The 13,439-nt window shown below is 35.7% G+C and overlaps 1 protein-coding gene across 2 annotated transcripts in view; it reads right to left on the bottom strand.

The window, feature by feature from the left end:
- MLF1 (myeloid leukemia factor 1) overlaps positions 1-13,439 on the bottom strand; it is a 41,877-nt gene that overhangs the window by 4,471 nt on the left and 23,967 nt on the right. The window contains exons 3-6 of one of the 2 annotated variants that reach the window (XM_057740337.1): positions 10,855-10,896; positions 3,224-3,307; positions 1,998-2,126; positions 85-244 (exon numbers count right to left, since the gene is read on the bottom strand). In XM_057740337.1, coding sequence (XP_057596320.1) covers positions 85-244; positions 1,998-2,126; positions 3,224-3,307; positions 10,855-10,896 — 415 coding nt within the window. The remainder of the gene's footprint in view (positions 1-84; positions 245-1,997; positions 2,127-3,223; positions 3,308-10,854; positions 10,897-13,439) is intronic. The other variant, XM_057740338.1, reaches the window with a different exon arrangement.

Genomic DNA, 13,439 nt, shown 5'->3' with positions numbered 1-13,439 from the left:
TATAAAAAATATTCACCAAGTTCTACTGGTACGGCTGCTGTTTTAACTTTGAGAGGAAGAGTGCTATTTTCTCTGATAACTTACTTTCACTCATATTGATGAACTCTTGATTGACCTCCTCATCTCCAGTCTTCTTGTTCTTTGACTTTTTAATGACATGAGCTCGGTCATGGAGGTGATGACCAACAGCCATTTTTTCTAGTCCACTCTCAGAATCTCTCAGTGCTCTCCTAGTTTCCTTTATCTGTGAAAATGAAGAAAATAAAAATTAGTTATTATTTAAATAAATATAGGCTATAAACTCCTCAGAACCCGTTTACCTATAGAGGTAAGATTATACATCTACTGCTCTAAAAATAATGGGTACTCAGTTCTATTACCAACTTGTAGTAAAATTATGGTAATAGATCTCTGATATTTCCTGAACTGCTTAAAATTAAAATGTCTAGGACAAACAGAACCAATAGAATTATTAAAACAAGGAATAACTTAATTATATTAAACTTAGTGCCCTCAACACCGTCCTTGACAATTAATAGATGGGAATACCTACTGGCATTCCTACAAGAAAGGGCAACTAATTATGCAGCAGTCATGAAATGACATATATTCTGTTTTCATTTAAGTCACCCATAGACAGGCAAACCCAAATTTTCTTTACTGTAAGTACTAATTAGGAAATGGAGAAATGGGAACTCATACCAAAGTCTGTGGGAACCAACTGTTTCAATCACTGTGTGATAATAACTTGGTAATTTCTAGGTAAGGATGAAGACACATGTCTCCTCCAATCCAACAATATCATTCCTAGCCCTTTTGCACAGGGAGACAGGTATGAAGTGAAAAATTATAAACATCTAAATATCTATCACTAGAAAAATAGACTTAAAAACTGTGGGATATTCATATTTTGGACATTATATAGAGGTTAAAATAAAGAAACCAGAGCTACACATATCAACTTGAATAAATCTCAGAAGCAATTACTGAGCAAAGTCAAGCTGCAGAGGACACATGCAGTATGCAATTATTTATACAACGTTTAGAAACCTGTAAAATAATTCACTGTTTTGTATATGAAGCATACATAAGTCATAAAATTACAAAAGCATGCATGACAATGATAAATTCCAGGTAGAGACATACCTCAAAGATACGGCGGGATCCGTTCAGGAGCACCGCAACGAAGGGAATATTGCAATCAAGTGAGTCACACAATTTTTTTGGTTTCTCAGTACATATAAAAGTTATGTTTATACTATACTGTAGTTATTAAGTATGTGGTAGCATTATGTCTAAAAAAGCAACGTACATGCCTTAATTTAAAAACACCGTATTGCTAAAAATTACTATCATCTGACAACACAGGGTTGCCACAAACCTTCAGTTTGTAAAAAACGCAATTTATCTGTGAAATGCAATAAAGTAAAGCCCAAAGAAAATGGTTGTCTTTGGGGGAGGGAGAAATGGAAAAGGAGGAGGACAGAAGAGTGCATTGGAAGCTTTAACTGCACCTGTAACATTTTTGCTTAAAAAGAAAGCAAAACAAGAGACAAAGTAAATAGAGAAAAGTGTTATGATTTGACTAAACTGGATTGAAGGAATATCAGGGTACTTATATTATTCCCTATGTCCTTTCTGTATACTTGAAATAATTTATGAGTTTAAAAATTCATTTATTCCAAATAGAAACTAAAAGACATTTATTTCATGAAACAAAGACTTCTTTCAGTGTTTATTTACCTTGTCAACATGTAAAGGTAATAAACATTGATAGATATTAATATGAAAAAAGGCACCTGGGGCAGGGATGGAGGTAGGTGAGGGAGACAAAGGATGTCTTAAATAAATAGTTAGCTTTATTGCTTTTCACACTGACCTGTGTTTTCTTCCCCCTCCCATCCCCCGACCAGTATCAGATCAAATTTTAGTAGTTAAAATTTGATATAGGTGATCTATGATTTCACAACTTCATAAAGTTCCAAGAAAATACTTACTCCTCCTGGAGCCCTGCGCATTTGAGTTGAGGCCTGGAAAACCTTTGGTGGTTCGTCTCCTACTTGGGAATAAGTCATAACTGAGGAAGAACTAAACGAATGTCCATTTGGATCCATTGAAAGTTGACCCTAGAGGTAAATATAAATGGTAAATCCAGTGAGTTCAGTCAAATACGAAGAACTAATGGCAGAGGATTCAAATAAAGTAACAACACCAGCTAGGAGTTCTACTAAAGATAGTATATATGATCAGTATGATGTATCCAAATGGTACCCCCATGAAGGCCCTAACCTCCTTCCATTTTAGGTACTAATTCGCACTCTCTTTGTAAGGAATAATAAATAACAAATGATTCACTTAGAAATCCTCAAATCTTTGAGATCAAAGACTTGTGACTTAAATTTATAGATGCTGTGCCCTGAAGCATGTGATACTTTTATAGTCAGTGGTTGACTTTTGTGTGCAGTTTTGCCAGTGCTAAGCCAATTAGCCACATGCCAAGAAGTTTTATACCTTCTGTGGGTACCGACTGCTACATTTCTAAAATCATTAATAATGTCCTAGATTTGGACATTCTGAAATGATCCTTAGATTTCAAACTAGATGACTAAAATAAGATGGGTGGTCTTCAAATTGAATCAAGTTATTATTTTGATTAATATCATGAGTAGAAAAGTAAGAGTATTAGTACTAGTTTATAAGTATTTCGACTGTTTGAATCTAATCCAGTGCCTAAACATCATACCTGAAATTTCTATTTTCAGTTATTTTTAAACTCTAAAACTTAATTTCTTAGATGTTACAAATCTTTTTAAGTAGACAAGTTATACATAATAAAAAAATCTAAATTCATATAAAATGTTCATTTACAATAGTGACCTTCAGCAGAATAAATGATTTTGAGGTTGAATTTTTTTATTTTGAAAGTTTAAGTAATGCTGTTTTTCAAACTTGTAGGTTGTGAAATCATTTTGGTAGGTTGTGACCAGGATTTTTTAAATATGAAGTAAAATAGAAAATATCAACACACACTGTAAACAGTATGATCATTTTCTCGTGAAACTTTTATTTCAGGTGTACAATATATACAGTACACAAGCACTGTCATGATGTGAGATATATTTTTCAATAGCTGTGGACCATAATTAGAAAAAGGTTGAAAGCCACTATAATACTGGGTACCAATAACTGAAAACAACGTTCTCATCAATCTTTTAGTACTTACAAAGTTTCTTTGTAATTCCTGCATACTGTTTCGCATATTTAACATCATTCGGTCCATTGCCTGAAAAGGGTTGACATCTGTACGCTATAGGATATTAGGAAGTGTGTTATTAACTATCAGCACAACACAAAAGAAGCAAAGCAACATTCCCAAAACAGTTGAAATTTTTTTTTCTTGATTTCTGCTGTGGGATCTCATGCAGTTGAGATTGACCAGGCAAAGATAATTTCAGGAAAAATATACACTGAAAGCGATTTGTTAAAGAAGAATTTACTAACTCATATGCATGGAATAAAAAAAAAATAATTAAAAAGAAATGGTACTGATGAACCCAGTGACAGGGTAAGAATAAAGATGCAGATGTAGAGAACGAACTTGAGGACACGGGGGTGGGGGTGGGGGGGTAAAGGGGAAGCTGGGACGGAGTGAGAGAGTAGCTTTGACATATATACACTACCAAATGTAAAACAGATAGCTCGTAGGAATTTCCTGCATAACATAAGGAGATAAACTCGATGATGGGTGATGACTTAGAGGACCAGGATAGGGAGGGTGGGAGGGAGTCGCAGGAAGGTGGGGATATGTGTATAAATACAGCTGATTCATTTTGGTGTACCTCAAAAAATTGGCACAGCAGTGTAAAGCAATTATATTCCAATAAAGAGCTTAAAAAAAAAAAAAAAGAAGAATTTGAAGCATACACAAAATCCTAAACAGCCAACATACAAATGGTTAGGGCGTTGTGACACTATAAATACATGCATACAGACATGTGTAAATATCCACACATATATACATGCAAGAACATATAAATATACACACATATATCATTCAACTTGCTCAAAACATAATTTGGTTAATATTTAAATACTGAATGATGTATCCTTGGCTGTGGGACAGCTCTAGCATACACTAGTCTTAAAATCTTTCCTTCTTGCCTCTGGATATCCCACCAGGCAAATAAATAAAACCTGAGTATAAGACAACAGTGTCACTTCCAGCAGTACTACATGGATGATAGAAGCTGCCTCTGAAGTAGCAGCCCTCCTTTCCAACAGACTTGGATCAAAATGATAGAGGTTGATTCCACTAACAGTCCTTGGATTTGCTGCCTACTACTGATGGCTCAGTAGGGCATACCCTTGAAGCAGGAGGTATGCTCCTTTAGAAGGACAGTTAAGAACCCCTCCAGAACAGTGGTTTCTTAGCCAAGAATGATTTTGATCCCAGGGGGACATTTGGCAATAATTACACTCATTTTTGTTTGTCACAACTGAGGAGGGTATATGACTGGCATCTAGTGGTAGAGGCAAGGGATTCTGCTAAACATCCTACAAAGCATATGACAGCTCCCCAGAACAAGAATTATCCAGCCCAACATGAAAGTTGTGGTGTCAAGGCTGCAAAACTCTGCTCTAGGAAGATCTGCTATTGATTTTAGGTTTTATCACTGGAACAATCACCAGGAATCAAAAAGGGAAGCACATATTCTAGTGTGTCACCCAAAGCATCATCTACTATTATAAGGAGTGTTTAGTTCAAGGAACTCCCCAGCTCAAGCAGAAGGAGTCTTTTGAATCCTGTAAGGCACTGTTATTCAATGCTGGTATTTCAGCCCTTCTGGAGATTCTTTTGCTTTGTGCCAAGCTAGGACTCAGTAAAGAATTATCAAAGGCCTGTTTATGTCTCTGCCTTCTATTGGGTCTTTATTGCTAGTTACAATAGGACAGATGAAAAAACCAAATTCCTTTTTAGAACCTGCACTTAACACAATAGGGAACGACAAAGACACATTTAGGAGATACTGATACATCTTTAGGATGCAAAGGATTGCAACAGAACTAATCTACATTTGAGAGATTCAACACAATTTGGGAAATATAGTGACTTTTTTGCTTCAACATTAGGTTGAGAATCAACCTATATAAGAGAGGACAATTCAAGAGAGAGAGAAGCGCTGCCCTAAGGAAGGAGAAGAGGGGGAGGAGGAAGAGAAGATCAGATGTTTGGGGGTGTATTCTGCCTCTTCTCAATTCATTATCAAGTCAGCCATCAAAACATGTGCCTGTGCTTGCTATGGGGCGGCCCGCACCTTGACAGAAAGCGGTAGTACAAGTTAGAGCGGAGATTCCGGTGGGCTTTGGAGGCCTTCAAGAACTCTGTACAACTGCTCTTCTCTCTGCCTAGAATGTTTTCTCTTTACTCTTAGTATAGTGAGTTTCTTCTAATCATTCAAGTATCACCTCCTTAGGAAGGCCACCTGTCTGAACTAATCTCTGCCTCACCTCCACCTGTCACTGTATCATTACCTTACTTTGTCTCCTTCAGAGTACTTTGAAGTACTTTGACTATCTTAAATTATTTTGTTGTTTCCTGTCTGTCTTCCCGCTCTGTAGAAATAATCTCTTTGAAGGCAGGCTATCTTCTCTGTCTTACTCACCACTATACTCCCAATACTTTAAAAACAACTCCTGGTACATAGGAGGGTTAAATAAATATATGCCGAATGAATGAACTAATTATCTCTAGCTCAGCTCAAATCCATGTATCCAACTGTTTACCAGATAAATCCACCTGGACAGCCCAGAGATGCCTCAAATGCAAAACACTCAGAAATTAAATGATCTTTCTGAACACCTCTGCCCTCATATCTGCACTACATCAATGCTCAGTGTCATTCCCATCTACCTAATTCCTCATGCCAGAAAAATAGGCATAATACTTTCCTTCTCCTTCTTTACTGATCCCTCAATCCAATTAATCACCAATTTCTATCCATTCACCTATTTAACTCTCTCTCAAAGGAGATCACTTCTCTTTATTACCATAGCTATTACCTGAGTAGAAGCTATCACTAATACTTCCTGGAAAACATTAACAGCCTCCTAGCCTCCCTGCCTCCACTGTGTTCCCTTCTAACCTCTCTCCTCCCTGTAGGCACAATGATCTTTAAAAAATGAGAACTTGACTCTACTACCATTTTGATGAAAATTCATCAATTGCTTCCTCTGCTCTTAGATAATGTCCACAGTCCTTACCAGGGCCAAAAGAAGTCCCCCTGGTTACCTCTCCATCCTTATCTATACCCACTATCCAACTCGCACCAAATGACCCTAAACATCTTTGGGGTCTCTAGCCTCTAGGTTTTTGCACATGCTGTTTCCTCTGTGTTGAGCACTCTTCTCCCCTCCCAGTTTCTCCTGGCTAATTCCTATTAAATCCTTAAGGTTCAGGACGTGTTCTCTAATTAACCTCCACTCCAACATCCCAAAAGGTCTGGGCTACAGGCTTTTTTCTATCTGTGCTCCCACAGCATATTGAATTTCCTTATCATTTTTATTGATAACTCTGTGCTATAGCTGATTTTTTTCCTTCATTATTTGTCCCACTAAAAACTCTGGTCAAGAAGGATAAATATTATATGTCAAACTTTAAGGAGAGAAATGGCTGAAGTCTAGTACATGAGAATAAAGAAAACTTTTTCATAAGACGCATCCATAGGAAGTGTTCCAAAATAAGGCTACTCTCTGCTACTCCTCAAATTGCCTTTAAGTGTGTTAGAAACTAGAGCCACAGAAAACAGGACCAAAGGCCCAGAGAAATGGGGCAGGGGGTGGGGGGGGGGGAGAGAGCTGGCTGCAGTGTAGCCATACATGGACATGGGAAAGGAAAAGCATGAAGGAATTAGCAATAGAGTCCTAGAGAATTCTTCTCAAGTGCACACAGAACATTTTCCAGGATAGCTCACATCTTGGGTCACAAATCAAACCTCAGCAAATTCAAGAAAATTGAAATCATATCAAGCATCTTCTCAAACCACAATGCCATGAGACTAGATATCAATTACAGGAAAAAAAACTGCAAAAAATACAAACACATGGAGGCTAAACAATTCACTATTAAACAACCAAGAAATCATTAAAGAAATCAAAGAGGAAATCAAAAAATATCTAGAAACAAATGACAATGAAAACACAACAACCCAAAACCTATGGGACGCAGCAAAAGCAGTTCTAAGAGGGAAGTTTATAGCAATACAGTGCTACCTTAAGAAACAAGAAAAATATCGAACAAACAACATAACCTTACACCTAAAACAATTAGGAAAAGAAGAACAAAGAAACCCCAAAGTGAGCAGAAGGAAAGAAATCATAAAGATCAGAGCAGAAATAAATGAAAAAGAAAGGAAGGAAGCAATAGCAAAAATTAATAAAACTGAAAGCTGGTTCTTTGAGAAGATTAACAAAATTGATAAACCATTAGCCAGACTCATCAAGAAAAAAAGGGAGAAGATGCAAATCAACAGAATTAGAAATGAAAAAGGAGAAGTAACAACGGACACCACAGAAATACAAAAGATCATGAGAGAATACTAAAAGCAACTACATGCCAATAAATTGGATAACCTGGAAAAAATGGATATGTCCCTAGAAAAATACAATCTTCCAAGACTGAACCAGGAAGAAATAGAAACCATGAACACACCAATCACAAGTACAGAAATTGAGGCAGTGATTAAAAATCTCCCAACACACAAAAGCCCAGGGCCAGATGGATTCATGGACGAATTCTACCAAACATTTAGCGAAGAGCTAACACCTATCCTTCTCAAACTCTTCCAAAATATAGCAGAAGGAGGAACACTCCCAAATTCATTCTACGAGGCCACCATCACCCTGATACCAAAACCAGGCAACGATGTCACAAAAAAAGAACACTACAGACTAATATCACTGATGAATATAGATGCAAAAATCCTCAACAAAATACTAGCTCACAGAATCCAACAGCACATTAAAAAAATCATCCACCATGATCAAGTGGGGTTTATCCCTGGGATGCAAGGATTCTTCAATATATGCAAATCAATCAACATGATACATCATATCAACAAATTGAAGGATAAAAACCATATGATCCTCTCAATAGATGCAGAAAAAGCTTTTGACACAATTCAACATCCATTTATGATAAAAGCTCTCCAGAAAATGGGCATAGAAGGAAATTACCTCAACATAATAAAAGCCATATATGAGAAACCAAAAGCCAACATCGTTCTAAATGGGGAAAAAATGAAAGCATTCCCTCTAAGAACAGGAACAAGACAAGGGTGCCCACTCTCACCACTATTATTCAACATAGTTTTGGAAGTTTTAGCCACAGCAATCAGAGAAGAAAATGAAATAAAAGGAATACAAATTGGAAAAGAAGAAGTAAAACTGTCACTCTTTGCAGATGACATCATATTATATATAGAAAACCCTAAAGACTACCAGAAAACTGCTAGCGCTAATTGATGAGTTTAGTAAAGTAGCAGGATACAAAATTAATGCACAGAAATCTCTTGCATTCCTATACACTAACAACAAAAGAGCAGAAAGAGAAATTAAGGAAACTCTCCCATTCACCATTGCAACCAAAAGAATAAAATACCTAGGAATAAACCTGCCTAAGGAGGCAAAAGATCTGTATGTAGAAAACTTTAAGACAATGATGAAAGAAATCAAAGACGACACAAACAGATGGGGGGACATACCATGTTCCTGGACTGGAAGAATCAACATCGTGAAAATGACTGTACTACCCAAAGCAATTTACAGATTCAATGCAATCCCGATCAAATTACCAATGGCATTTTTCACAGAACTAGAGCAAGAAATCTTACGATTTGTATGGAAACGCAAAAGACCCCGAATAGCCAAAGCAATCATGAGAAGGAAAAATGGAGTTGGTGGAATCAGGCTTCCTGACTTCAAACTATACTACAAGGCCACAGTGATCAAGACAGTATGGTACTGGCACAAAAATAGAAAGGAAGATTAATGGAATAGAATAGAGAACTCAGAGGTAAGCCCAAACACATATGGGCACCTTATCTTTGACAAAGGAGGCACGAGTATACAATGGAAAAAAGACAGCCTCTTCAATAAGTGGTGTTGGGAAAATTGGACAGCTACATGTAAAAGAATGAAATTCGAACACTTCCTAACACCATACACAAAAATAAACTCCAAATGGATTAAAGACCTACATGTAAGGCCAGGCACTATCAAACTCCTAGAGGAAAACATAGGCAGAACACTCTATGACATCCATCAAAGCAAGATCCTTTTGGACCCACCTCCTAGAATCATGGAAATAAAATCAAGAATAAACAAATGGGACCTCATGAAACTTAAAAGCTTTTGCACAGCAAAAGAAACCATAAACAAGACTAAAAGGCAACCCTCAGAATGGGAAAAAATAATTGCCTATGAAACAACGGACAAAGGATTAACCTCCAAAATATACAAGCAGCTCATGCAGCTTCATACCAAAAAAGCAAATAACCCAATCCACAAATGGGTGGAAGACCTAAATGGACATTTCTCCAAAGAAGACATACAGATGGCCAACAAACACATGAAAAGATGCTCAACATCACTAATCATCAGAGAAATGCAAGTCAAAGCCACAATGAGGTATCCCCTCACACCGATCAGAATGGCCATCATCACAAAATCTGGAAACAACAAATGTTGGAGAGGGTGTGTAGAAAAGGGAACTCTCCTGCACTGTTGGTGGGAATATAAGTTGGTACAGCCACTATGGAAAACAATTTGGAGCTTCCTTAAAAAACTACAAATAGAACTATCATATGATCCAGTAATCCCACTCCTGGGCATATACCCAAAGAAAACCATAATCCGAAAAGAAACATGTACCATAATGTTTATTGCAGCACTATTTACAATAGCCAGGACATGGAAGCAACCTAAATGCCCCTCAACAGATGAATGGATAAAGAAGATGTGGCATATATATACAATAGAATATCACTCAGCTATAAAAAGGAATGAGATGGAGCTATATGTAATGAGATGGATAGACCTAGAGTGTGTCATACAGAGTGAAGTCAGTCAGAAAGAGAAAGACAAATATTGTATGCTAACTCATATATACGGAATCTAAAAATGGTACTGATGAACTCAGTGACAAGACAAGAACAAGGACGCAGATGCAGAGAATGGACTGAAGAACTCGAGGTTTGGGGGGGGTGGGGGGTGAAGGGGAAGCTGAGACGAAGTGAGAGAGTAGCATAGACATATATATACTACCAATTGTAAAATAGATAGCCAGTAGGAAGTTGCTGTATAACAAAGGGAGTTCAATTCGAGGATGGATGATGCCTTAGAAGACTGGGATGGGGAGGGTGGGGGGGAGTCGAGGGAGGGAGGGAATACGGGGATATGTGTATAAAAACAGATGATTGAACTTGATGTACCCCCCAAAAAATAATAAATAAATACATAAAATGAAAAAAAAAAAAAGAACCAAATGAAAAGCCTTCATAAGCATAGGGAAGTCTCCAGCTTTTCAACACAACTATGGGGATCCCTTTTGCAAATCATGTGAATAGTCATCAACTAAAATGTACTATTTCTTTTGGAAGACTGATTGTGATATTACTTCACAAAACACTGGCCTAAATAATCTAAGACAAATTTAGCACATGAAACAAGTTTTCAGTAGCAATGCTAAAAAGCCATGAAGAAAGTGAGAGGGCATGCCAATTCAGTTTGCTAGAGTTAACGAAAAATAAATATTTGTCAGAAAATATTGCTAAAATGATTGTGTCTCATGATACGAACCATACCACCAAAACTGCCAAAAGGCACAAGAGAACTCATTGCCTAGAAAAAAAAACCCAATTAATTTTGGTTATTGTATTACATGATAATCTCTGAAAAAAAATGCACTGCATAATCACATAGTTCTGAGCTAACCAAATCACAGAACCTTTTAATCAAAAAGAACTCAACATATATTTTTAAAGTTATCTGCTTATTATTCATTGTAGAGCCTGACAGGAGGTTGGCAGGCAGATAGGGAGACCATGTATCACTTTTAAATAGGACTACTCTAGTGTTTATTAAAAGCAGTTGAAAGAGAAGTATTTGCTATGGATTGAGACAAACATTTCTCAAAGGAAATTCAAATTCATACCAAAATGAATATATAAGGTATAATGATTAAGATTATATCATCTTTCCTTTGTTCAACTATTCCATATTTTTTAAAAATCAGTTATCTTGCCTGTAACCTGTTAAAAATCAAATGTATCTACATTAATAACTTTTCAAAAGATTAGTAGAGATATTCGACAAAAAATTTAATTATTGATAATTTATGGAATAATAAATATAGACTTCAGAAAGGATCATACATAGATTTAAAAATATTTGGAGTCTTTGATAGGAAAAAGAACATTAAGTATAATAGATAGAATAATCAAAATTAATAGTTCATAAAGTACATTCCTCAATAGGTACAGATGAATAAAAATAAATTTTTAGACACATGTATGTAAATTAAAAACTTTCATTACTTGGAGGTTTTAAATGTTGAAAATAAATTTTGAATTTCTTGGTAAAAGGTATATATAAAGTTTTACCACCATTCAGTGATAATTGTCTCCCTGTGTAAGTTATGTCAAAAAAACTAGAGAAAACTGTGCGTATATTACTTTTTAATAAGTTATATCAGATGATATATACTTATACTATATATCTAGAACAGTAATCACCAAAGTGTATTGATACAGCAATAAAATTCCTCTTTTTGTTTCTTTTTACTGGAAGGAAAAACAGATTTTACATTGACTCTAGTACTGTATCTCAATCTAATTGCCAAATGGTCACATGTCATCTTGAATTATAAACTGCCTAATTAAATAAATTTACAGATTATAGTTTTAAACAAAACCAACCCTCTCAAAATAGACAACTGGCTTAAAAATATCCCAATAAAGAAATCATGAAAACTGAAGAAAACGCTAATAGCACAAACAAGAAAACGGCAGAGCTGATGCTTCTTCTACTTTTGTAGGAGACTCTGTTTTCCCTCATAATAGGGCTGATAAAGATAACACAAGTCAAGAAATGGGCCAAAAATAAAGAAAAAAAATTATGTTTCTATTTGAAATATAAATTTTCATCCACTATGCTTAAAAGCATCAGCATATGGCTCACTCAGTACTTAATCAAAATGCTCATTTTAAAATTTATAACCTCACAAAAAGAGAAAAAAAGAAAGCTCTGTGTAAATTGTTATTAAAAGTTCAAACAGAACAGGCAGCATGCTCCAAAAGCCTACTGTTTTCTTTGCTGTGCTCTTTTCAAACCAGGCAGTCGTCTTTTCTACCTTCTGTAGTCCATTTCTAATTTCTGTTCCTACTTTCACATCTAGTTATAAAACACTGACTTAGAAAAGTCAAGTTGGGATAGAGGTCTTTTGTTGTTACTGTTGTTTGTTTTTGTTTTCTTTTAATTAATTTATTTAGTTTTGCTATTACAGAAGTCTTTCATACCGAGACATAAATATGTCAAATGTATCACACCCTAGAGGAAAAAAGGAGAGCCATATCTCACCAGTATAAATTATAAACACACAGGAAAAAAAAAGTTTTGGCTAAAAGAGAAGCTGAATGTTTCATGGAAAACCTGCTGTAATTGGATGAAATTCCTATATTTAAAAATTACTACTGACCTTCAACTGCCCTAGGACAGTGCTCAGCACTCTTGGTTGGCAGTTTTCATAGTTTGAACAAGAAAAAAACCCACTGGTGTTAGCTTTCTAAGACAGATGATATAATATAATGTAATGAAGAAAAATGTATACTACTTGATTTTAGATGGAGAGGCAAGTAAATAATACCTAGCAATACTGGCTATATAAAAAGTTATAAAACTCAAAGTTTTACGAAATGGTTTGGTCTAAATCTGATATAGTAAAAATTACCATTTACTTTTTATTTAATAGGTAGGTGAGTACTGCAGTTTTTCTTGGGAAAATGTTTGAAGAGATTATTATTAAATTAAAGAATAAGATGATAGGTTCAGATATAGGTGATTAGTATACTTTACTCAGCATTGGTTTAAAAAAAAGCTAAAAGCTTTGCAGTCTATTTGAATATCATAATGCTCTCCTTTAAGGTAGCCAATAGCCACATGTGGCTACGTATGTTAAATAATTTAAAATAATCACAATTTAATTAAAAATTCAGTTCCTCAGTAGCACTAGGCACACTTCAAGTGCTTGACAGCCATATGTGGCTACCCATGTTGGACTGGGCAGATTTAGAACACTTGCATCATCCAGAACGTTCTATTTGATAATGCTACAGACTTTAGCCTACACCTATGATTTATAACCTTAGACAAGAATTAATTTATGC

This window comes from Hippopotamus amphibius, chromosome 6 (assembly GCF_030028045.1).
Source record: "Hippopotamus amphibius kiboko isolate mHipAmp2 chromosome 6, mHipAmp2.hap2, whole genome shotgun sequence".
NCBI lineage: Eukaryota > Metazoa > Chordata > Mammalia > Artiodactyla > Hippopotamidae > Hippopotamus > Hippopotamus amphibius.
The sequence above is the reverse complement of the archived record's forward strand: the minus strand, read 5'-3'. Positions and strand labels throughout refer to the sequence as shown.